This window comes from Elephas maximus, chromosome 10 (genome assembly GCF_024166365.1).
Source record: "Elephas maximus indicus isolate mEleMax1 chromosome 10, mEleMax1 primary haplotype, whole genome shotgun sequence".
NCBI classification, from domain to species: Eukaryota; Metazoa; Chordata; class Mammalia; order Proboscidea; family Elephantidae; genus Elephas; species Elephas maximus.
In genome coordinates, this window is record NC_064828.1 from 15,439,787 (window position 1) to 15,465,401 (window position 25,615).

At 45.1% G+C, this 25,615-nt stretch overlaps 2 protein-coding genes across 4 annotated transcripts; one reads left to right on the top strand and one right to left on the bottom strand.

Moving 5' to 3' along the window:
- Window positions 1–731: 731 nt before the first annotated feature.
- On the bottom strand, window positions 732–6,110 carry RPUSD2 (RNA pseudouridine synthase domain containing 2). The gene is made up of 3 exons (XM_049898691.1): window positions 5,501–6,110; window positions 3,526–3,822; window positions 732–2,848 (listed from the first exon to the last, which is right to left on the bottom strand). Exons 1-3 carry the CDS (start codon window positions 6,074–6,076, stop codon window positions 2,114–2,116), a joined length of 1,608 nt encoding a protein of 535 aa, XP_049754648.1. The 5' UTR covers window positions 6,077–6,110; the 3' UTR covers window positions 732–2,113.
- A 5,197-nt stretch (window positions 6,111–11,307) lies between these two features.
- Window positions 11,308–23,791, top strand: CCDC32 (coiled-coil domain containing 32). Of its 3 annotated transcripts, none has more exons than XM_049898712.1 (4): window positions 11,308–11,408; window positions 12,540–12,790; window positions 15,480–15,636; window positions 18,789–23,791. In XM_049898712.1, the coding sequence occupies exons 2-4, from the start codon at window positions 12,547–12,549 to the stop codon at window positions 18,925–18,927; spliced, it is 540 nt and encodes a 179-aa protein (XP_049754669.1). In that variant the 5' UTR covers window positions 11,308–11,408; window positions 12,540–12,546; the 3' UTR covers window positions 18,928–23,791. The 3 variants fall into 3 exon arrangements, with proteins under 3 accessions (XP_049754669.1, XP_049754671.1, XP_049754672.1); XM_049898714.1 differs by having other exon boundaries at window positions 11,345–11,443; XM_049898715.1 differs by having other exon boundaries at window positions 11,367–11,447.
- The last annotated feature ends 1,824 nt before the right edge of the window (window positions 23,792–25,615 follow it).

The window sequence follows — 25,615 nt, forward strand, 5'->3', positions numbered from 1 at the left end:
TTTCAATAGGGTGCTAAGTTCATTCCATGGGGAGAGAACAGTCTCTTCAACAAATGGCACTGGGATAACTAGATAGCCACATGAAAAGAATAAAAATGGACCCCTATCTCACATCATATACAAAAGTTAACTCAAAATGGATCAAAGACCTAAATGGGAAAGCTAAAACTATAAAGTTCTTAGAAGAAAACATCGGGATAAATCCTCATGACCTTGGATTTGGCAATGGGTTCTTAAACATGACACCAAAAGCACAAGCAACAAAATAAAAAATAAGTTAGACTCTGTCAAAATTTTAAAAATTTTGGGGCTCAAAAGGCAATCCAAAGAATGGCCGAAAATAAAAAACAACCCAAATAAAAATGGGCAAAGAACTTGAATAGACATTTTTCCAAAGATTTATGTATGGCCAACAAGCACATGAAAAGATGCTCAGTGTTATAAGTCAAAATTCAAATTAAAAGCACATGAGATACCACTTCACTCCCACTGTTTTTGTTGGGTTTCACTGAGTCAGTTCTGACTCATAGTGACCTTATTAGACAAAGCAGAACTGCCTCATAGGGTCTCCTAGGCTGTTACCTTTACGGCAGCAGATCACCAGGTCTTTTCCGCTGTGGCAGTTTGTGGGTTTGAATCGCTGACATTTTGGTTAACAACTGAGCTCTTAGCCGTTGTGCCACCAGGGCTCCTTCACTCCCACTAGGATGCCTATAATAAAAAATATGGAAAATAACAAGTGTTGGCAAGGATGTGTAAAAACGGAAACATTTGTATACTGCTGTTAGGAATGTAAAATGGTGCTATTACTGTTAACGGTTTGGCGAGTCTGCAAAAAGTTAAAACATAGAATTACCACATGACCCAGCAATTCTACTCCTACGTATAAACCCAGAAGAATTAAAAACAGGTATTCAAACAAAAATTTGTGCACCAATGTTCATAGTAGCATTGTTCATAATGGTAAAAAGTTGTGTTTTTTTTTTTGTGCTTTAAGTGAAAGTTTACAAATCAAGTCAGTCTCTCACACAAAAACCCATATATGCCTTGCTACATACTCCCAGTTACTCTCCCCCTTATGATACAGTCCGGTCCCTCCCTCCACTCTCTTTTCGTATCCACTTCGCCAGCTTCTAACCCCCTCTACCCTCTCATCTACCCTCCAAGCAGGAGATGCCAACATAGTCTCACCTAATCCAAGAAGCTCACTCCTCACCAGCATCCCTCTCCAACCCACGGCCCAGTCCGATCCCTGTCTGAAGGGTTGGCTTTGGGAATGGTTCCTGTCCTGGGCCAACAGCAGGTCTGGGGGCCATGACCACTGGGGTCCTTCCAGTCTCAGTGAGACCATTAAGTCTGGTCTTTTTACGAGAATTTGGGGTCTGCATCCCACTGCTCTCCTGTTCCCTCAGGGGTTCTCTGTTGTGTTCCCTGTCAGGGCAGTCACCAGTTGTAGGTCAAAAGGTTTTAACAACCCAAATGTCCATCGACTGATGAATGGATAAACAAAATTATATCCATACAAAGGAACATTATTCCGCCACAGTGAAGTACTGACGCATGCTACAACATGGACAAACCTTAAAATCATCATGCTAAATGAAAGAAGCCAGACACAAATGTCCACCTATTGCATGACTCTTTACATGAAGCGTCCAGAGTAGGCAAATCCATGGAAACAGAAAGCAGATTAGTGGTTGTCAGAGCCAGCGGGAAGGGACCGGCGAGTGAAAGCCTGATGGATGTGCATTTCCTTTTGGGGTGATGAGAAAGTTTTGGAACTAGACAGATGTAGTGGTTGGACAACATTGTGAATGTACTAAATGCCATTGAATTGTTTGCTTTAAAATGATTAATTTTATGCTATGTGAATTTTACCTCAATTAACAAAAAAGGAACAAGCTGTAAGAAAACCAGACACGTGAGGTGTTAAAAAGAAGGAATGTATTTACAAACCACAAAAATCCCCAAACTCTAGCTGGAACAAAGGAGGTAGTACGGGCCCAACCTCCCTCTTACAGAGACCCTGAGTACCATCCTGTGGAGTCAGCCTTTGCCCTGTGCCCTATCTCTGCCCCAACCCTAGAAGCAACCCCTCCACGGGCCACAGCTCTCAGTTCTCTTGCCAGTCATCCTGTGCCCAGGCAGGCATGGGTGAAGAGTATTCAAAGTCCGGCCCTTTATAGCGCAGGGCATGCAGGAACATCACAAGGTCCTGGGGCAAGGGGTCCTGGCGCACCAACCGGCACTCCTCGCACAGGGGGTCTGTCTCCTGATTCACAACATCTGCTTCAGCTGCATCCCCTGGTGCCGAGGCCAATGTGCCCAGATCCTGATGGGCTGCCTCACGGGCTCTATCCATCTTCTGAGCAGCCTTAGCCAATTCTTCCAGGCCGCTCTTGCCCAGCTCTGAGGAGCGGGCTGTAGAATCTGTGAGTCCCGAGGACAGGTCGCCCTCACAGAGCTCCAGCACATCCAGGCTCTGTTTGGCCTGGTGTTCTGCCACCAGGTCCCGTAGCAGTTCCTCATCTGTCTTGGAAATGTGGCCGCCCCGACCGCGGGAGGGGCCCCACGAGACTGAGTTATAGATAGGGTCGTTGAGGATGGGGTGGCCCAGGAACTGGAGGTGGACTCGGATCTGGTGGGTGCGGCCTGTGAGAGGCTGACACCGCACCACACTGGAGTGGCCATTATAGCTCAGCCTCTGGAACACTGTCTCACAGGGCTTGCCCCGGGGATCCACACGGCACACCCCCACCTTGTAAGACACCACGAGGATGGGCTCCTTGCAGGTCACTTTCTCAGCGGGAAACTCCCCCTCCACCCGGCACACATACTCCTTCTCCAACTGTACAGGAAGGAACAGGGAGACGGTTAGCACAAAGCCTGAACTCCTGGAGCCCAGGGCCTCTGCAAAGTGATCAGGAATGCACCAGTGTCAGAAAGGAGAGGATTCAAGCCCCAAAACTACCATTTGCCCATGTGTGACCCTGGGTACATTACGTAACCTCCTTAAGCTCCTCCAACTCATCTAGGAAGTATGAGGTTAGAAAAGCATTTTCCTCATAGGGCTGCAGTAAGGCTTCTGTGGTAAGTTAGGCTCTAACGTGCTTGGCAGTAAGCCTGGTATACGGTAAGCACTCAATAAGTATATTAAAATCCAGATTCAGAATTACGAACCATAAGACTGGAACCGCTACTATTAAACTTTGCTACCTAAGCCTCTTCAACTTCACCCAGAATCTTTTCACTGAGCAGGTTCGCCCCACAATATTAAAAACCTTGCTCAGTCTGCAGCACTTTAGAACTTTTACTTTTTACAAACTACCTAGAGAAGTGGTGATCACCATTTCTAAAGGTCTTTTGAAACAGAAGAGATAATTGACCTGTCTTTAGCACTGAAGGTAGGATGTTTGGCCAGAGTAATGTATAGACCCACTTCAGATGTAGAACTCAGTGATGCCCTTTAGACACAGGGCATCTGTGGGCCCAGGAAGTGGTCTACAGTAGAAGGGTCTGGCTCACCTGCCGGTCCCGAACCTGCTCATGAATTCTCTCAGAGACAGCAGCTGTCTTGGCAAACATGAGCACCCCTGAGGTAAGGCGGTCGAGCCGATGCAATGGGTGTAGCTCTTGTAGTTGGTGCTCTTTGCCAAGGATGAAGATGACCGTATTGTGTCGAAAGCGGCCACAGGGGTGGACAGGAATGGAGGAAGGCTTGTCCACAACTACCACATCTTCATTCTCGGCTAGCAGGCGGACAGGCTCTGCTGTGACTGGTGGCTCGTGCCTATGCACTGTGTTCCGCAAGAAGTCATTGTCCTGCCAGAGATACAGGCAACCCGTCAGCCCCAGAGCCAGCAGCTGGGATTCAGTCAGCACCACACCCAGCTTCCCCTGTCCCTGGCCCAAATGTTAAAGTATATGCCCACCAAGAGGTGTATGGAAGACCATGCAGCTCAGTGATGGCACAGAGGTATGCTGATGGACGTGGAAGAACATTCACAGTACACCCTCAAGCAGAAAAAGCATGTGTGTAGTGTGATCTCACTCGGTAAAAACACAGACAGACACACAGGCAGAGAGGCACTGAAAAAGTTCTAAGACATACAGTATTTTCACACAAATAATATGCACGTTATACATTTTTTGCCAATCACACAACTCCCTTGTGCATCATTTTCCTAGGCGTTATGTGTGCCACGTGTGTAGTGCATTACATGCCAAAAATACAGTACACAAAAATGTTAATGGTGATATCTCTGGGTGGTGGAATTATGGATGTTTTGGGGTTTTGCTTATTTTTATTTTAAGGAGCCCTGATGCTGCAGTGGTTAAGTGTTCACTGACTAACCAAAAGGTTGGCAGTCTGAACCCACCAGCCACTGCTCAGGAGGGAGATGTGGCAGTCTGTGTCTGTAAAGATTTACAACCTTGGGAATCCTGCGGGGCAGTTCTACTCTGTTCTATAGGGTCGCTATGAGTCAGAATCAGCTTGAAGGCAGTAGAGTGGGTATTTTTATTTTCTCTATAAAAAAAATTTTATTTTAAAAGTCGGTTTAGAAAAAAAGGAAAAACTCCATAAATCTTCACTCACTGTGACCTTGAACAAAGAACACCAAGCTGTAAGTCCACAGATCTAGGCTCTAGACCTGGATTTGTCACAAACTCACTGCATACTCTTAAACAAGTCTCTTATCCTCCATTTCTTTATCTGTAAAATAGGAGGGTTAGACTAGATCTGTACTCTCAAAATTGGGGTGGGAGATGGGGTTCAAACCACCCATTCCCCAAATTCTGGAATATTCTCTCTCATCACATCCGTGGTGAGGCAGTGTTACTGAGGAGAGTGTCTGGTATCTCTTAGCTGTGATGGAATAAAAAAAGGGGGGGGGGGACAACAAAACACTGGACTTGACGATTCTAGTCTTCATTCTGACATCTCACAATTCTTTTACATGTCAGGCTCCATAGTAAATAGTTTAAGTAGCACTCATAAGAATACTGGCTTTGGCGGTGACACTACCTCTTTGAGCCTGTTTCCTCACAGGTAAAATGGGGTGACAACACCTACCTCACAAGGTTGTCATTAGAATGAAATGAATTAAAGTTTAACGTACATAAAATGCTTAATTCTTTGCCCAGCACACTGTAAGCAGACAAAAATGAAAGCCACTATTATTACTATTTGTACAGAGATCTACAATGCAAGGTGGAAGTTGATCAGCGCCAGGGCTACAAGGCCACGCATAAAAGGAGCAATTCCGACGAGGAAAAATGACTGTGCCCCCTTGGAAACAAGGAAGCCACCTTGATGGCAGGCGTAAATGCGCTGAGTTTGAAGCAAAGACATGTTATTTGCTAAAAGAGTGTTCCAAGTGAAAGCGAGGCCGTTTCAGAATTCCCACGGTTTTACCCCAGTACTTATGCCCTATTAACTCTGAAAAAACCAGATCCCCTTTTCTCCTCCACTCCCGGCCACCCCCGATCAGGACTCCACCTTGAGCACGATGCTGAGATCCTGGACCTGCTCCTCGTTGAGGCGCAGGCGCCCCGCACGGACGGCGGCCTCGTAGTAGGCCAGGGGATGCGCTCGGAACTCGGTGCTGAAGACGTCCAGCAAGCTGCGGCCCACCCAGCGGCCTTTGCAGTAGGTCTGGAAGTCAAAGTAATAGGGGCGCACCTTGCGCAGGCCACCCTCGAAATAATAGCTGGTCTCCGCAAAGTGCTCGTCGCCGAAGCTCACCCCAGCCCGCCGTTTCTTCGGGGGCGGCACGATACGCTCCCCAGTCGCGCCTCGCCGCTTTTTTCGCTTGTCTGGGCCCGGGGTTGCAGCCAGGGCTTGCCCCCCACTCTCCGGGGCCGGCTCTACTCCAGGGCCCGACGGCTCCTGGCTCCCCGCGTCTCCGTTCTGCTGAGCTGGAGCCTTCAGCCCTCCCGCTACTTCGGCCCCAATCGCGAGTGTTTCTGCCATTGGGTCCTTACAACTAGCCCACGTCCTGGTAAACCTGGGACGCCGAAGCGCAAAACGCCATTGGAAAAGAAAAGGGAACCACTGGCGGCCAGCCAGCCTCATAATCCCCTCGGCCACCGCTCCTGGGTCGCCATCTGAAGACGTCACTCGGCGCCAGCCAATCAGTGAGGCTCAGTGCCGAGGCGCGAACGGTGCCCGGATGAGCTGTCTTGACTTGAGTGGCGAGTTGAGAGGCTGTAAGGATGACTTTCCTCTTCGGACAAACTTAAGCGAATGTTTTCCTACCAGAGAATTAGTATGTAGAAATCTACTTATGTCAGATCAGACGTTATTTCCTAAGAAACCCTTGGATTTGCTCTGGAAAAACTATGGCAGGAGTGGATCCTGTAAATCCCATGTAGGTATGCTCAAAGTCCCTAGGGTCTGGAGAAACTCTTGAAAGGAGCTTTATTTAAAACCACCCACTGCCGACTTTTATTTAAAAGGGGGGGGGGGGCGGGGGGAACACCAGAATGAGGGTTGAATATACTGAAAAAGATTGACCGGTAAACTTTAAAAGGGTAACTATTATGGTTTGTAAATTATATCTCAATAAATCTATTGTATGTTTAGAAACACCACCACCACCAGAAGCAGGGTTTTCACACATATCCTTCCTCCTGACAGCATGAGAAGGATTGGAGAGCTCCCATTTACCTCCCATATACTCCTATCCTGAGGTGAAAACTGCAAGTGGATCAGAAGATGTACTTGTCAGGGATCTTAAATGAAAAATACTGAAACCAACTCTGGTTAACTTCATCAGAGAGAGAATTATAGGAGGGATATCAGTGCCTCACAGAATTCATAAGAAGACTGGAGAACAAGCTCAGAAAAAGGTCCAAATCAAGGGAAGCCAAGGCCTCTGAGAACAGGCACATGATACCGGGGAGGTAAGAAAGAAATCAGCTGAGGCTGACTCCAGTGTTTTTGGCCTGAGCAACTAGAACAATGGAGGGTCTATTAACTGAAACGGGGCTGACTGTGAATAGAACAGGTTTGGGACATGGGTTTTGAGCATAGTAAGTTCAAAATGTATATTAGATAACCAAGTGGAGATGTTGTATAGGCAGTTGGATATATGAGTCTGGGATTCAGAGCTAGAATGAGTTATGTTGTTTGAACTAAGAACTCTAATTGATATACTATAATAAGAATTTAAGTCTTCTAAGAGCAACAGGGGAAACCCTGGTGGCATAGTGGTTAAGTGCTATGGCTGCTAACCAGAAGGTCTGCAGTTCATATCTACTAGGAATGAACTGTTCATATGCTCCTTGGAAACTCTATGGGGCAGTTCTACTCTGTCCTGTAGGGTCACCATGAGTCGGAATCTACTCGACGGCAACGGGGTTTGGGTTTTGGTAAGAGCAAAAGGAAAGAGTTGTGTGCGAGTGTGTGTGTGATCTGATGTGATCTTCATTTCAAAAGGATCAGTCTGGTTACAACATGGAGAAGAGATTAAAGGAGGAATCACTAGGTCTAGCTCCAATTCAGCATGGTCACTGGCTATGAGGGTCCTAGTTCAAACATTGATGCACAAAATATTTTTTGAACATTACCAGGCATTGCTTGCCTCTGGAGATACAGAGGCCAGAAAAGCATAATCTCAGTGAAGGACTACACTGGTTGAGGATATATATATATATATATATATATGTTAATCACACTGCAGTTAAAGGACAGGGTCCAAGTTAAAGGGTTGCTGGCTGCCCTCACATGGCCTCCTAGTGTGAGAAGCCCTTGGGGAGAGGGAGATGACCACGGCTTAGGGTCCTGTTCTTTGTTTTGCAAGTCCAGGATCTGGGTTGGCTTTCTTCATCGCACACACTGATCAAACTCAGAGGACATGGGTGAGTCAGTAAAGGGTGTCAATTTGTTACAATTTAAATTATAAATGTAATTTCCAGTGACTTGGCCCATAGTCAGAGGAACCCTCATCCGGGCATGAAGACCAAATTTGAAATCAAGAGTTTGTTTGGTGGGAGTGAAATCGGAGAAAAGACCATAAGTGGTCATGAGGCCAGAGAGTAGCTTGATTAAACACCCATAACCTACACCAGTGTCCCTTTCTATGAACCACATGCTGCCAGATTTATGTCGCTCTATGAGTAAAAAAAAAAATAAAGTTGCCGTTGAGTTGATTCCGACTCATAACGACCCTATAGGACAGAGTAGAACTGTCCCATAGAGTTTCCAAGAAGTGGCTGGTGGATTTGAACTGCCGACCTTTTGGTTAGCGGCTGAATGCTTAACTGCTACGCCACCAGGGTTTATCTTGCCTATTATTTGGTCCTTTGTTTTCTAACCTCCTTGCTTTCCTTACCCTTCTATTTGCATAGCCTCTCTAAGAATGCTTGTAAAACTAAGGAACTGAGTTGCTCCGCATGTGCCTTTCACATCAGTTGTTACCACCATAGCCACATTGATTGGATTTAGACCTTTTTTAGAGACTATCAGTCAAGTTACTTCTACCGAAGGTTGGCTGATGTCCTTTATCATATGTTTCTTTGGCAGAGGGTAACCTGCCTTGGAAGTTGGGGGGAGGGGGGAGTGTCTGCATCTTAGGGAATGTACCAAAGGTCATCTCCTTTTAAAAATCCTTTCTGACACACACCCCCCATGACCACTTTCTTCTTATGTAATCTGCCCACAATTTCATCATATCCTCCATAGCTCCTTGCTGTTATTTGTAAACTTGTCTATCTCCATGGCGTATCCCTCCCCAACTAAGCGAAAAGTCTCTCTGGGACCCATATTGTTGTTGTTGTTGTGAGATGTCCTCAAGTTAGCTCCAACTCATGGAAACCCTGTGTATAACAGAACAAAACATTGCCCAGTACTGTGCCAGCCTCACAATGGTAGGTAGGTTTGAGCCCATTGTTGCAGCCACTGTGTCAGTCCATCTTGTTGAGGGTCTTCCTCTTTTTTGCTGACCCTCTATTTTACCAAGCATGGTGTCCTCCAGGGATTTGTCACTCTTGATAATGTGTTCAAAGTAAGTGAGATAAAATCTTACTATCCTTGCTTCCTAGGAGCATTCTGGCTGTGTTTCCTCCAAGACAGATTTGTTTGTTCTTCTGGCAGTCCATGGTATATTCAATATTCTTCAACAACACCATAATTCAAATGTGTCAATTCTTCTTCTTAGGTCTTCTTTATTCATTGTCCAGCATTCACATGCATATCAAAGTTACATCTTTGCTTTTTAAGATTTTAAAGAGGTCTTTTGCAGCAGTGCCCTATGCAATACATTGATTTCTTAACTGCCGCTTCCATGGGCATTGATTGTTGATCCAAGTAAAATGAAATCTTGAAACTCCAATATTTCCTCCGTTTATCATGATGTTGCTTATTGGTCCAGTTGTGAAGATTTTTGTTTTCTTTATGTTGATGTGCAATCCATACTGAAGGCTGTAGTCTTTGATCTTCATCAGTAAGTTCTTCAAGTCTTCTTCCCTTTCAGCAAGCAAGGTTGTGTCATCTGTATATTGCAGGTTGTTAATAAGTCTTCTTCCAATCCTGATGCATGTTCTTCATATATATTCCAGCTGCTTGGATTATTTGTTCAGTGTACATATTGAATTAGTGAAAAGATATAACCCTGATGCACACCTTGTCTGATTTTAAACCACACAGTAGCCCCTTGTTCTGTTGGAATGACTGCCTCTTGTTCTACGTACAGATTCTGAATGAGCACAATTAACGTTCTGGAATTCCCATTCTTCATATTGTTATCTATATTTTGTTGTAATCTACACGTTCGAATGTCTCTGCATAGTCAACACTGTAAAAACATCACAAAGTTTAGTAAAGCAAAAAGAAAGGTTTTATTCAGCATATATTCAAAGAGACAAAAGTTGGATAGGGACAAGCATGCTGCCAGAGCCATGTCTCCCCAAATCGAAGGAAATTACAGAACAGACAAAAGTGGGAAAACAGACAAGCATGCTGCCACAGCCATGTCTGCTCGAGTCCAAGGAATATTACACAGTCATCAGTATATATTAACATTACAAATGGGCAAAACCATTGAAAGCTTTATTTTTTCACAGATTGGCTAGACACTGTGATCCTACATTTTGAGTTGTCTTTTCTTTTTTATTGTGCTTTAAGTAAAAGTTTACAAAAATGTATAAACACCTTGCTATATACTCCTAATTGCTCTCCCCCTAATGAGACAGCACACTCCTTTCCTCCACTCTCTCTTTTCGTGTCCATTTGGCCAGCTTCTGACCTTCTCTACCCTCTAATGACCCCTTCAGACAGGAGATGCCAACAGTCTCATGTGTCTGCTTGATCCAAGAAGCTCATTCTTCACCTTTGAATTGTCTTTCTTAACAATCATTGGTACAGGTTTCGGTAACAACAGTCAGGAGGGTCTTCATTGGTCCAACAAATCTCACTGTTCACTAAAGGCTCCGTGGCACCTAACGACAACAACAAAGGCTAATGAAAAAAGATAAGTGTGGAAAGTATGTGGGTCTTTTGTGCTTCTCTAAAAAGACGTTTTCCAAGATCGTCCTAGCTGTTGTCTTTATAACTGATGTGTTCTTGTGAGTCCAGCTTCAGCGGGGTCACATTCTCTATGTTCAAGGACAGGGAATAATAGCTTCAATATTATCTCCTAAATCAATACCAAGTCTTATGTGTCTTGAATTCCTGCTTAACACAATGCCTAGAACACAACACAAGCTTAGGTGCCATCCAGTGGACTCAGCAGCGCCATGTGACACAGTAGAACTGTCCTCACAGTCTGTGGTCTTTACGGGGGCAGAATGCCAGGTCCTTCTCCCGCACAGCCACGGGGTGTGTTCAAATACCAATCTTTCCATTAGCAGTCAAGCGCTTAACTGTTGTGCCACCAGGGCTCCTTGTGTTGACCAACGACTGAGGGAAATTTTCATAACCCCGTGAATGGGACATTGGTCCCCTGTGAGAGTAGGAACAGAAGTAGTTTCCTTCACCATCCTAGGGGTTGACCAGACCTAACTTGGGTAGGAAAGGGTGAAATTTTTGGAAACAAACAATGGGCCACAGGATTGCCGTGCAGATAAACTTAAATTCAAGGGACCAAAAGATGTCCGGGTTTATTCGATCAAGGAAGGTTGGGGGTACGATACCTGTGAGGACCGAACCTACCGATGTACGTGGTATTAGCTCAGCACGAGAGAGGGAAGGGACTCCGGCCACGTGACTGCACCGTCTCCCGGCAACAAGAGCCCCGCCTACCGCATGTCCTCCCTCAGCGCTCACTTCCTCACCCAGCTGAGTTCCTTTAAGCCAATCGACGCACAGAACACCGCCGATTCTATCGGTGATTGGAGGATTCTCGGGATCCGTCACTCGGAGACACCGCCCCTCCCGTTTCTTCCCTGCTGCCAGCGACCGACCAAAGGCGAGCGTTTGCGGGCTGCGGGGCCGGCGGTTGGGGTAGGTGAGGAGGGGCCCGGGTGCCCAGCGTCTTGTACTTCCCCGCTCCGGCCCGGCCCACGGGGAAGCCTCGGGGCCTGACTCATACCGCTGGCCACACCTTGAGGCCAGAGTGACTGAGGCCCGTAGGCAGGGCTCCTGGGTTCTCTGCGCGGTTCTGGACGCCCCGGCGATTTGTGATTTGGATAGATGCAAATGACTTCAAGGGGGAGAGGGTGGGAGCTCGTTTATGGCCCCTGGCATCAGTTCACCCGGGCCGCAGTGACATGTCTGTGCCTTTTACTTCCGGGCCCTTGTCAGCTGGACGAACTTTCCAGAAATTATTCAGACCTTGCCTCAGGCAGCTTTCTTGACCCTAAAGATTCCTTCCTCTAAACCTAGATAGTTATAAAAGTCCCCAGGCTGTGTGCATAGCTGCTTGGGCAAATTTCAGTATATTTCCCAAGCAGGCAGCATGGTTTTGGGTAAAAACATGGATTTTGGAGTAGCATAGGTCTGGTTTCCAATCAAGGATTCCTTATGTATAAAGTAATGTGCACTTAGGCAAGTTACCCCTCTGAGCCAGAGTTTCTTCATCTGTAAATGGTGAAAATGCCTGTTTTCAGTGTTAAAACAAGACCATAGGGCATATAGCCTAGTTTCTGTATGTAGTGAGCACATGGGCTCCTACCTGATGGCAGTTCTCTTTGACACACTTGTCATCCAGCAGCACTTGTGCTATCCTCATGTGCAAGACCTTTAGTCTGTGCCCTATTGAAGACAGAATTTAATTGGCTGTGAACAAGGCAGTTGCATTTTAGAAATCTTTGGAGAAAAGTGCAGACTGGTCATCCACAATAGAAATGTCCTAGAAATTCCATCTTTAAAGACAAACTTCATCATGAGAACAACTTGATTGTGCAGCCAAAAAAGGAACCAAATTTCCCCTTTGTCATGTTTTTGCCTGTTACATAGGAATTTGTTGTGTTAAACAAAACTTCTTAAAAGGCTAGTACAGCACCTTCCTTCAATGAGTAAACAAATCTGAGAACCACGTACTTATACTGTATCCTTGAAGCTAGTCTTTACTCACTTGAACTTCTGTTTTTCAACTCAGATTCCAGATGAAAATGTTTGAGAGCATTGACTGTACAGCCACAAGATCTGGCCGGGATCTCTGGGCTGAAATCTGTTCCTGTCTGCCAAATCCTGCCCAAGAGGATGGTGCCAGCAATGCTTTCTCAGACTCCTTTGTGGATTCTTATCCTGCAGGCGAAGGCCAGAGGGAGGCAGCAGACTCTGCTGTCCAGCCGTCTCTGCAGCCTTGGGCGCCCTTGCAGGATTCAGAAGTGTATTTAGCATCTCTAGGTAAGTTAGATCGCGGGAGAAAGATGGACAGATGCGCTTCTGTGACGATTTACAACGTTGGAACCCTGTTGGCCAGTTTACCCTGTCCTGTAGGGTTGCCATGAATGGAAATCGACCCACAGCAAGGAGTGTTTTTTTTTTTTTTTTTTTTGGTAAAGTTAGGTGGCTTTTTCTTATTTTTTTTAAATCAGAAGCTGGTGGTTTTAGGGAAGCATGTTGACATTCTGTTACATCAAACTTCGTTTTTCGTTCCTAATTTTCTTTTTTCTTTTTTGTCCTTGCCACGTATATTCCTCAGATATAATTTTAGGGGGTGTTACAGGTCAGATTGTTGAGAAAGAGTGACCCTTTCTTTCCACATCCCTTAAAACAGCCTGTCACCTCCTGCCTCTCACTGTTTTGACTAAATTCTGCTTTATTTCTTGGTGTTCTGTAGAACCCTCTTGTCTACTATTGGTGGCTCATTTATTTAAAGAACTGTTATGCTGTCCTTAAAGAACTGTTATGAGAAGGTCATGGCATCAGAGCTATAATGAATTTCAAATGCTACGGTTTGAAAAACCATCATGTTAAATAGATGGATTGTTTGAATTGGGAGCATGTTAAAATTCATTCTGCCCCCTGTTAGCCATTTCGTTTATTTAATGTTTCTGGAACACATCTGTCCTGTGTCCTGTAACCTTAAGTTTAAGCATCTGGAGCGACTCCAAACACAGGAAAGAGATTCAGATTATCCCATGCTAGGGGAAAGAGAAATATCAGTCGAGGACATGATGGCCAGCTTTTGGAATTGTGGTATCCTTTTATCATTGAACATCCATGAGACCTATCTGTGTGACCTAGGGAATCTCACAGAACGAAACCTGGGAATAATTATTTGCAGAAGGAAAGGCAATTCAAGAACAATGAGCTTTCAAGGAAGGACAGGAAGAAAAATCAGAAGACAGCTTACGTGATTGCTAAGAAATATATTGGAAAACAATGGAATTTTGTTAATGATGTACTGGAGAAAAAAGACACAAGAAACATTTAGGTGGAATGATGGATAAAGAAAAAGGTGAGGGTATAATATGAAACCACCAAAGGCAGGACATAAGAGCAATGCTTGTAGCTATGGCTGTTGGTTGAAAATTCTGTTTTGTAGTAGCCACAGCATCTGTTTAATGATGATAAGAAGAAAAAGCCATAGCCCAAGAAAGCTGAAGAACCAGATCCTTTGGCTTGTTGGTGCTGTGTGCTCAGGGGTTATAACAGACTTTCATGACGATGGTTTTGATGATTTTGACTGGTGAAGACTAGTTCTGAAAGTTAAAACTCCACTGCTCCTTTCTAAAATCAGTAACAATGATGACAGATTCCTTCTCTGAGGAAAATAAGAGCCATTTCTGTTACCTGTGGCCGGGATCGGGAGACAGTGGCAGGTGGGTTTGGAGTATGTAGCGGCTCCTGTTTCTGCCTGCCCTACTTAAATCATATCTGATCAGGGGCTCGGTGCACTCAGAGCGGAAAGCCTTTTCAACCCAGAGCACCTTCTACCTTGACAACCAAGGCCAGACAACATGAAGATTGTTTTTATTGCCAAATAAGCCTATTCCAAAGAGGATTCACTGGTAAGGGCAACAACTAAGAACTTTGCCAGTTAAACAGGACGACACATGTAACCCTTTTCACATCCTCCAGGAGAAAATAAAATTCCTGAAATGTTTAACAACTCTAGGTTTTTATATGGGTGCGCTCCTGATGGTAACTTATAGCAACAAAAGGTGTTTATTGTTTTGATCAGTGGGTGCTAGCTCATGTGGCTTGTTTAGAAATGAAAATGGGATTGCAAATCATAGTTTCTATTGGTTCTGGGCTTTGATGTCCAGCCTCTTCCTCCTCGGCTCCCCCAAAAAGCCATCATTTACTCATGTATTATAGTTGAAGGTAAATGCTGAAACCCTTGCTTGTATTCTTCAAAAGGGGAGATATGGTCGATAATTATACTTAAAATGCAAAGAAGAGTAATTAAACATCTATCATCAGGAAGCCGTATGGACCACTCTCAAAGGGATTGCAAGACATTAGGCTCTGCCACCCAGGCCAGAAGTTGAACAACTTAAAAAAATGTTAGGAGGTTCTTTTTGTGTAATCAAGAATCCGATCACACTTAGAGATCTTAAAGGTCTCTTATTATTGCGCTCTCATCAAGTTGATTTTAGTATTGATGAACCATCGGGTTGCTCATAATTTTCTCTAATTCTTTCTCATGAGGTTTGAAGATCACTTCATGTCACTGTAACAAAGAGAAAAACAGTTTGCTCCTCAGAGAGACTATTTTCAAGGAGCTGGAAAAAGATGAGAGTGTACACATGCCAAGCCCAGGAAAACAGGCAATCCTTAGAGAGCTACCTGCTGGGCTTTGGTGATTTCAAAGAAAACATGTCATCGATTTCTTTGTGAAAACCTATGGCTTCTTGCTTTTCCGGGGTTAAACATTTATTTGATAAAATCCAGGGCAAGGACACTGTGAAGGAAAAAGAAAAATGTTTGTTCCCCTAAATATGTCCTCCTTAAAAAACGAGCTCTTTTGCAGAGCAACTGATGTACTCAATCAGTGAGAAAATTTCAAGTTGGCATTTTGCATTTTAGATTTAAATTTCGTTTCCTCTTCGCTTTCCTTGTTAAGTTCCACTTCTTCTCCCTTTAGAAAAGAAACTGAGAAGAATCAAAGGTTTAAATCAGGAAGTCACCTCCAAGGACATGCTTCGAACCCTGGCCCAGGCCAAGAAGGAATGCTGGGATCGCTTCCTCCAGGAGAAGTTAGCGTCAGAGTTCTTTGTGGATGGACTCGATTCCAATGAGAGGTAATTGATTCCCTCTCAAGTCGCTGGTGACGGTCTGTTTCACTGAGAACATTTCTCTTTCTCTAAAGAATCTGGGGACAGTGACATCTGAGTCCTGATGTTAGTTGATACCGACATCAGCTCTTCTCTAAAACTCAGAAATCATGCTTTGTGAGCTTGCTGTCAGCTCAGCAGCAAATTTTTGAGAACAGGTGTTTTTGCCACAGTGCTGTAGCCTGGGGTATTAGACCCAGTGCCCTCTGCCAAGGCACTGGGTCTAATACCCCAGGCTGCATCTTGGTCATAGAGTGAACAGAGTTGAGAATGAACCGATGTCTTCATTAAGTAAATAATTCACTTGAGAAAGTAGAAATCAATCAAAAGCGGGAACCTTCTTCCCTCTGAATCTCCATTGCTTTACAGAGCTTCAATCATATTGTAGCCACTCAGTAAATATTTATCACCAACCCAAACCCACTGCCATCAGGTCGATTCCAGCTCATAGTGACCCTGTAGGACAGAGTAGAACTGCCCCATAAGGTTTCCAAGGCTGTAAATTTTTATGGAATAAGACTGCCACATTTTTCTCCCGTGGAGCGGCTGGTGGGTTGGAACTACAAACCTTTTGGTTAGCAGCCAAGTACTTAACCACTGTGCCTCCAGGGCTGCCAGTAAATATGTGTGGAATAAATGAATGACTTTATTAAGTGTATATTGTGTGATGCCATGGAGGAGGGGAGGCCGTAAGAAAGTTTTAGCCTCAGTTTTTTTTGCCCCCCTCAGAACTGGTTGGGGAGAGAGGAAATATACATATATGTAGATAGATTTAACAATGCAGAGCAGTGTAAGAGAAAAGCCAGATGGGGAAGTGAGAGAAAGTGCTGCGGAGCTCCCCATGGGCTGTGGTGTTCACATGAGAGGCCTTGAACAGTACCTGCAGGGGGACAGGACGCAGGAAAGTGGGGAGAGCCACAGTGCCGCTACAGTGAGCAGGAGGTAGCGCCATACTCAGGAAGGTGGCCCTACCACTTGCTGGTTGTACGTTTTTGGGCAAGTAACCTCTCTGTGCCTCAGCTTTCTTCTCTGTAAAGTGAGGGCAGTAGCTCTCCCTTCATGTAAAATGTGAGGGTTAAATGACTCACCGTGTAAGACGTGTTTAGAACAGTGCCTGGTACGTGTAAGCGCTGTATAAGTGTTAGCGGTTATTATCATTCTTAACAGAGTTGTAAAGGTCAGTAAGAAATTATTCAAAATAAGAAGCTGGCTTGGGGGAAGCAAAAACCTGAGTTTTCGCAGAAGGTCTTGGGGTAATATGACAGCCTAAGTTTGAAACCTCGTGAAACCTGCAAAAGCCAGAACCTGTGTAACGTGGAAACCTGTCAGGGAAGGAAAAGTCAAATATTTTCTACCAAATAGAGAGTGGCAGAAAAGCGGTGACGGCACCCTGTCAAAGGCAGAAAACCGGCAAGACCCAGAAAAACAGACAGTGCTGTCGAGTTCCGGCTCTCACAGGCTTCAGTGTATGAACACTGATTTTATCAGTCCCATGGTGTCATGTGAAGATGGTGCACAGAAGTCTTGGACAGTATGTGAATGAAAGAAACTTCATAGTTACGCCTTACTTTTCAAAGTACTTTCACTTACATTATCTCAAATACTGGATCAAAGTGCCCCAGATCCTTTGGAAGGCAGTGTAGGATTGCCCTCTGAGAATTCAGATCATACAAATTCTGTTCTTTTCTCTCTGTGAAGGCTCAACCTCACTGAGCAAGAAAACTGCCCCAGGCACAGGAGATTTGAAGCCGCACAGACTCCTGACCCACTAATAACTTAGTATTTACTTACATCCTCTCTTGCCTTGAATATTTCCCTCCTCGCTAGTTTTGAGAAGAAAATATTGAAGTTTCTCCTGCATAATTCTCAAGTAGGAATTCTCTTCTTCTGAAATCAGATCGGTACCAAGACTCAGGTTAACGTTTCCATCTGTTTATCGATACCTTGTGACACCTTTTCTCTAGGGTTAATGTTAATGATTCTATGAAAAGTGTGGTAGATGAAGGTTAAATGCCCTTGTCACGCCCAGTTCCCCCAGCTGTGGGCATCTGAGTCACTCGGCTGCCTGGTGCCCTCCGCGTTTGGATTCGTTCTCTCTAGCCTATGTCTGCGGAAATGCTTCTTTTTATCCTTGTTCAGAGCAAGCATCAGGAAACAGTATATCTGAATTTGTTTTCAAACTTCAAAGTTTGTGTTTTAAAAAAGGCCATTTTGTACTGGAATTGTGTGAGTCTTCATGGATATGAAGGCCCGGTTGGTGGCCTCCCTCATGGTATGCTTTTGGCAGAAGTAATGGACAGAGAAATTCATCTGTCAACCCGCAATTCCCCCAAACACTGATGGGTATCTAAAAGTCCTTTGCTTATGACTTTCTGTGTTGATTTAAGACTTTTTGGTGTTGACAAGCATAGAATGAGACGTACATTATTTCTGGTCATTTACATTTTTCTTGACCGTCTAATCCCTTTAGAGTGGAGGGTCCTGGGTACTTCAGGAAGGTGGGGGGGGACCACTGAGCCTGACACTCACACTTGCCCCCTCCCTGCAGATCCAGACAAAGGGAGCCATTCCTTTGTAGGGAACATTTGCCGCTCAGATGTTTCTATCTTGGAGACTTGCTACAGGGTGAAACAAGCAAACACAGAAACCCCACAACACAGCAAACCAAAAAAATCACACAGTGCCAATAAGTGCTCGAAGCATAACTGAGCCTCATTGCCTCAGGTGTGAGATTTGAAGACGCTCAGGCTCCTGCCTCACTAATAATTTGGTATTTATTTGAGCGTTCCCTCCCCTTTACAATTTCTCTCCTCTCCAGTTTTGAGGCAAAAAAAGACTACTGAGGCATTAGCTCTTCTGCAGTTCTCATTGAGCTTTCTGAGGCTGTGCATCTAGAGGGTCCTGGTGCTGCTTATAGCCCAAGTGCCCACTAGGGGATCAGTTATGCCACGGAGCTGCTTGGATGCACAGCTGTCAAAGGAGTATCGCTGTTCTTCCCAAGTTTGCAGAGAAAAACAATTGTAGGAAGAAATCAGTGGTGGGTGGGTAGGCAGAATTTGAGTAACTGAGATAATTGGTGAGGTCTGATGCAGCCATCCTTTTCTCCTGCTCTTTTGTAGCACCTTGGAACATTTCAAGAGATGGCTCCAGCCAGATAAAGTAGCCATCAGCACAGAGGAGGTCCAGTATCTGATTCCTCCCGAGTCACAGGTTGAGAAGCCAGAGGCCGGGGACGAGCTGGCAGCAGCGGAACAGTAAATTACACGCACACACGCGGAGCAGCTGTCTCAGGCTCACAGGGAACAATGGTGAGCTCAGCTTCTGCATCGAGGAGAATCTAGGGAGGGAAAAAGCCCAAACTTCTCTCCACAGAGCAAACAGCTGCAGGCCCCTGAGGACATGCTTGGGGCTGGCATGTGTGAGTGTGACTGTCTTGGATGCGGTCCCTGACCCAGTGTGTGCTGGATCTAAGTACAGCTTTCCTGTGTGCCACACAGCTTGACTGAGCACTGATGCTGCAAGTTGGACGTCTGCTAAGAGCCTAGTGAAGAACCAAGTGTGAAAGTACTTGGAGAAACTGCTGCCCTTGTGTATAACGTAGGAGTGAGCTGGATAATCTCTTGGCTCTTCTGGGTGTTCCCTGTCTGTGTCCCAAGCACTCCCTCAGGAAATTGTTTGGGGTGAGTTGGGGTAAGGAGAATGAAGTCTGCCTCTTTGAATCCAAGCCTGCCTGGGGCTTCTATAATAAGTCCATAGTAAATGTAGTGACTGGGCTTTTCCTTTGATTGTTCCTTGTGGGGAAAGTGGGCAAAAGACATATGAAAATGTGAAAGTTGTAGTGTGTCTTTTTTATTTCATGCATGGTTTCTCCTCCAACCTTCTCCTGCACTTAAAAAGGGCCAGGTTCTAAATTAGAATTGTAAATATGGTGTTAATGTTTGATACCATCCCTGAATAGTTCCAAGTTTCTTCCTTGTGACAGCTTTCCTGGCTGAGCCTGAGCATCCCTCTTGGTTTATCATGTTCTTATTCAGTGTGTATTCCTATAAAGCGTTTCTCATCAGAATAGCTGTGTGTGTTGCTGTTGACCTGATCCCTCCCGGAGAGACACTCTCAGGCAATGGGGAGATACAGACAAACTCATGCCATCCGCAGGGGAGCTGGTGACCTTCACCAGCCTCCTCGTTCTAGAATGTGCTCTCTGGCAATCCAAACCTTGGTCCCCTGAGGGTAGGATTCTGAGACCGTGGCTGCATGGAGGGTCTTCCTAGGTAATGGGTTCTGTGATGGTGTAGGTTGAGTGTCAACTTGGCTGGGCCATGATTCTCAGTGGTGTGGCAGTTATGATGTCGTTTCGCACCTATGCAACGATGTACTCACCTCCATAATGAGATCTGATACAGTGTAATCACCTCCATGATGAGATCTGCCATGAGCAGCCAATCAGTTGAAAGGGAATTTCCTTGGAGGCATGGCCTGTATCCAATATATGTGGACTTTCTGGCAAGGTTCTTGGGCTTTTGCTCACTCTGGATTCTGCAGCGGGCTCCTCATTGGATCTCAGGTTCTTGGGACTTGAGCTAGCAGCTGACCTGCCCTTTTGGGATTCGTCAGCCTCCACAGCCTGTGAGTCAGCAGCCTGCTGTCTCACCTGCTGATCTTGGGATTCAGAGGCCTTTGCAGTCTGTGAGCCAGAGGCCTGCTGTCCGACCTGCCGATCTTGGGTTCGCCAGCCCCATCAACTACGTGAGTCAGGAGAAGCCTCCAGCCTGACCCATGGACTTGGGACTTTCCAGCCTCTGCAACCACGTGAGCCATTTCGTTGATACAAATACCTCTCTCTCTCTCTCTATGTATATACATACATGTTTCATTGATTTTGCTTTTCTAGAAAACCCAGCCTAGGACAGGTTCTAAATCCCTAATGATATACAGATTGACTGTAAAAATCATCAGAGACAATGTGTTCATTTCTAAATCAAGCATTTGCTGTGTCCAAAAGGATGGGAACCAACCAGGTGATTCAGTATACTCAATGATATGAAGATTTTTGTTATATTTTCCAGTTATACTTTCATCGTTTTTCATTGACTAATAGTGTTAGCCTGTCCTACAGGGTCGGAACGGACTTGACAGCACTCAACAACAACCACCACCTGTGCCAGAGAGAGTGGCCCTCCACAGCCCCTGAGCACTTCAAGGAAGCTAGAGCACTGGTGATCATCTGGCCTTGGACCCAGCGTGCGAGCTGCCATCTCTGGGGTTCAGATGCCCTTCCTACAGAGCCAGTCGATGGCTTTCAACTGCGTGGATAGATTTCTTTAAAAAAACAAAAAAAGGCTAAGATTTTCCTTCTCTTTAGCTGATAAACCAACAAACAAAAAACAAAAAAATCATTCTCCCTCAGTAACAACAATTTAAGAAAAAAAGCAAGGAGGTCCCAAAACACTCTCCCAAAGAGCAGCGGGCCAGAGGGTGATAAGAGAATATTTCTGTACCAGAAAACAGTCTTTCTGTAGTTCAAGTAAGATTCTACTCTTGTCTTCTCTTCTTCCCATTTTCTACTTCAGAAAAAGAATATGTAGTCTGAAAACGTGGGGAGTTTGTTTGGAGGAACTTAAAAGGAGTTGTAGGACTGAAAGGCTTTAGTGCCACATGAAAGCCTGAGTGAGCTGTGAGAGGACGGCCCTGACCTCCAGTTGCCTTCTCACCCAACTCTTCGCTAGAGACGGGCCTCCACAGAAGGGAGCCCAGTGAGTGGAAACTATGGTTTCTTAATTGGTTTAGAGGTGACAACTTAAGTGATGGCTCTAAAAAAGGTGAAACTCCATTTACCCAAAACAAATGTTATTAGCTCATAGAACTAACTTATTAATATAGATTTAACTTATACTATTGAAGTGCCACTGAATTTGAAACCAAGAGCCTTGGGTGCTATGTCTTTATCTGTCTTGTGGCTTACTGTGTGATTATAACTAAGTCAAATGACCTCTTTGTGTTCCAGTTCCCTTTCAGTAACCATAGGAAAGACGGCATTGGTCCCAAATTCTGATCTGTTTCCTTTGACCCTAGAAACTCTAAGGAACTCCAGTTGGAACTTCCTAAAATCAGTAGAATTTGTGAGTTGAGAAAGACTTTTTAATCACCTCTAATGTTCTTCCTTCCTTAAGTCCTTAGTGAAACAGAAAGTTAAAGCAAATGGAGCAATATTTCGTGCTGAACCTTAGAGCCAGAGATAGGTAATTACCATCGGGCAAAGCAGTGATGACATACCCAGAGGTCAGGTTGGAGCCAGGGAGATAAGCTAAGGGACTTGTACTGTCCTCTACCAGCACTCGTACTCATCACCCCAGGGCTTGGCAAGACCAGTGTTGGAATGGCACAGGCTCGCATCCAATACCTGCTCCAGAAATAGGTCCTGAATGTAGAAATAGCAAATAAATATCCCACCAGCTGTTGCCAATGTACTTCTCTCCCAGGCAGGCCTGCCTACCAGGACTGTTGCTGGAAGAGGGGAGATACCCTGGAGCCACTACCTGGCACTGCTTTGGAGTGAGTCCCTCAAGACTGAGAACAGCCTCAGCCACATGAAACAGCCAGTATGTTACTAAAAATCCCAAACTATCAGAACCAACTTTGGCTCTCCTTCAGTTGTAAGATTCAAGACAGGGCACTGCCAGAGCAATCTTAGGTTTGTAGGAAGGCTGTTTTTTGAGCCCAGAAGCAGGTTGTTTAAGGCACAGATTTGTTCATCTAACCAGTGTTTGTTGAGCCTCTGCAATGCTCCAGGCACTGTGCACAGTGGTTAGTGAAGCAGTATAATATCTTCCTGTGTGGAATGATGGACAGGGAGCCATGGCCTCGCTGATGGGTACTGTGTAGACGTAAGCATATGGGAAGGACCCCTAGGCCTGTCAGGTGGGAGTAGGCGAGAGGCAATGCTAGGGAAGCTGGGTCCAGAACAATGAGTAGGAGTTAGAGGGAATAAAGGGATAAGGGTGTGGGGATGGAAGGAGTCCCAGAAGAGGAAAACATGTTCAGTGGCCTAAAGGCAAAAGAAAGTTTGCTGAATGGAAAGTCAGCAACAAAAAAACAAACCCAATTCTGCAGAGTTGATTCCGACTCATAGCGACCCTGTAGGACAGGGTAGAACTGCCCCATAGGGTTTCCAGGGAGAGCCTGGTAGATTTGAACTGCTGACCTTTTGGTTAGCAGCCATAGATCTTAACCACCATGCCACCAGCGTTTCCCTGAATGGAAAGTAGTTCAGTATAAAACCAAAAACCAAACCCGTTGCAATCGAGTCAATTCCAACTCATATAGCAACCTGTCTTGGAAGAAGTACAACCAGAATGCTCCTTAGAAGCAAGGATGGCGAGACTGCATCTTACATACTTTGGACATGTTGTCAGGAGGGATCAGTGCTTGGAGAAGGACATCATGCTTGGCGAAGTACAGGGTCAGCGGAAAAGAGGAAGATCCTCAATGAGATGGATTGATACAGTGGCTGCAACAATGAGCTCAAGCATAGTAACGATTGTAAGGATGGTGCAGGACCGGACAGTGTTTCATTCTGATGTGCATAGGGTCGCTATGAGTTAGAACCGACTCGACAGCACCTGACAACAACAACATAGCAACCTGATAGGACAGAGTAGAACTGCCCCATAGTTTCCAAGGAGCAGCTGGTGGATACAAACTGTCGACCTTTTAGTTAGCAGCCATAGCTCTTAACCGCTGTGCCATCAGGGCTCCAAATTTAGTATAGCTGGAGCATAAAGGGCAAACGAAGAGGTGGCAAGAAGTGAGGTTGGAAATTAATAAACAAGGCCAGGTGTCAGGGACTTTGTATGTCAGATTAAGGAGTTTGGAATGTGTTGGGGGGACAACAGGGAGCCATGAGGTCATTTTAACAGAGGCAGTGACAGGATCAAATTTGCATCTAGAAAGATGGTAATGGCTGCCATGGGCTTGACATGATTAAGTTAGTTGGGGGAGCACAAATACACTTGGTAATGATACGTCTGTATGAAGTAATGTAATTGGAGGGCTTTTGGTTTATTTTATTTTCTAGGTTGATTTTTTTGAAAGTAATTTTTTCACTGTACAGAACAAAATGGTTATACCAATAAATCCCATCCGACACGTTTGTCTTACGGTGTGATATGGACACTCCTCCATTGAGATGATTGCTCTATATTCCCTCCTCTTGAAACTGGGCAAAAACTTATAGCTGCCTCACCTTAATAGAGCACAGCAGAAATGATGTAACTTCCGAGCTAGGTCATGAAAGGTGATACAGCTTTTACCTGGCTTTCTCTGTCTCACACACACTCTCTCTCCCCCTATGTTCCTTGATAATTCTGAACCAACACAGAAGAAATTTAAGTACCCTGAAGTCACCATACCAGAGAAGCTTCAGAGAGAGATGCCCACAGAGTCCCAGCTCTTCCAGCCCTCACTTGTTTGGGTCTTTCCTTCCCAGACATTAGACGTATGAATGAGTGAGGCTTCCAATAATTCCATCTCCCAGCCTTTAAGCCACCCCAACTGACACTGAATAGAACAGAGGTGAGATAGCCCTGCAAAGTCCTGCAGATTCATGAGCCAAGTAAATGTTGTCATGGTTTAAGCCACTAAGTTTGGGTTGGTTTGTTACTTTGCAGTAGAGAACTAGGACGCCGTGGCATAGGTGTCAGATTTTATGAAGTTAATTTCAAGTACTTTTATTTTGCAGTCCCCTCTAGTTTCTGACAGTTAGAGAATTTTAATAATTCTGGCTATAGCACGGAGAGAGCAGCACTGACGGAGGGGATCAGTTGTGAAATGGTTGCAGTTGTCCAAGAAACAGATGATAGTGACTTGAGAACGTCTATTTCCACTGAGGATGTAGAAAGCTGCAAGAAAATGTCACTTCCAGCCCAACGATGAGAAAAAAGCCAGATCATCTACAAAATAGAGCTTTTCTTGAACTCATCAGAAAATGGGGCACAAGGCAACCAACCAAGTAAGTTTCTCCAAGGAGGGACAGAGACACATGAGCTGTTTCAACTTTGGCAGAGCACGAGAGAAAGATATGGCTGTCATACAAACAGAGAAGAAGCTAACAAATTAATAAAAATGTAAAGACTACGTATGGACTAGTGTGTCGGCTTAGAATAGCTGGGAGACTATTCCAGGCTCAGGGGAGTCTGCACTCACAGCAGGCTGTTTTCCTCCCCTGGGTGTTCATGAGAAAAAGTGGAAGCAGGGCCGAAGACAAGAGCGGGCTTCCTTTGGTGATGCAGGCATGCAGGAGTTGATCAAGGCAGCTGCTAGGAGAAGACAAAAAGCCTGGCCTACTTCCCTAACCCTTTTCTCTATGAGCAGAAGTCTTAAGCCACTGGGGGAGGGGCAACGAACCCTGGCTTCAGGGAGGCGATAAGGAATAGAAACAAAACTCATCTGCTTATGGTAGAACTCTTGCCCTTCTTGGACAGGTGAAGATCCTTTGCTGGGGAAGAATAGAAGCATGAACCCTCTACCCCAGGGGGAAGAGTGGGAAACTTGGGCTGAAGATTCAAGCAAAAAGGTCTGCTCTGTTGGTGGAGAGGCAGGAGCTCTGGCCTACTCAAAACCCATCACAGATACAAGGCAGAGTTTAGCTGCCATGGAGAGGAGAGGCAGAAATGCTAAGAGAAGGCCCGAAGCTCAGGAGCAGAGGACGTGCCTAAGACAAGTTGATCTAGGACAACAGGGAAGCATCCCTTTTCTATAGACTTGAATGATAAGACAAAGTCTAAAACCTAACAAGGATAAATGTGAGAATTGGAAAATTAATTGTGCAAGTGGAGAACAAGGAAGAACTATATATTAGTTGATTTGTTCTAGTGGCAGAAACCAGACTCTTAGACTACCTTAAATCATAAAGGGGCATTGATTGGGAAGGACATAAGTGGTGCTGGCC

Coding starts and splice junctions, on each gene's coding strand:
- RPUSD2 (XM_049898691.1), bottom strand. CDS start 6,076: ATGAGGCTGGCTGGCCGCCAGTGGTTCCCTTTTCTTTTCCAATGGCGT. Junction 3,823..5,500: donor ATCTCAGCATCGTGCTCAAG/GTGGAGTCCTGA, acceptor TATCTCTGGCAG/GACAATGACTTCTTGCGGAA. Junction 2,849..3,525: donor AGCAGGTTCGGGACCGGCAG/GTGAGCCAGACC, acceptor CTTCCTGTACAG/TTGGAGAAGGAGTATGTGTG.
- CCDC32 (XM_049898712.1), top strand. CDS start 12,547: ATGAAAATGTTTGAGAGCATTGACTGTACAGCCACAAGATCTGGCCGG. Junction 12,791..15,479: donor AGTGTATTTAGCATCTCTAG/GTAAGTTAGATC, acceptor TTCTCCCTTTAG/AAAAGAAACTGAGAAGAATC. Junction 15,637..18,788: donor GGACTCGATTCCAATGAGAG/GTAATTGATTCC, acceptor GCTCTTTTGTAG/CACCTTGGAACATTTCAAGA.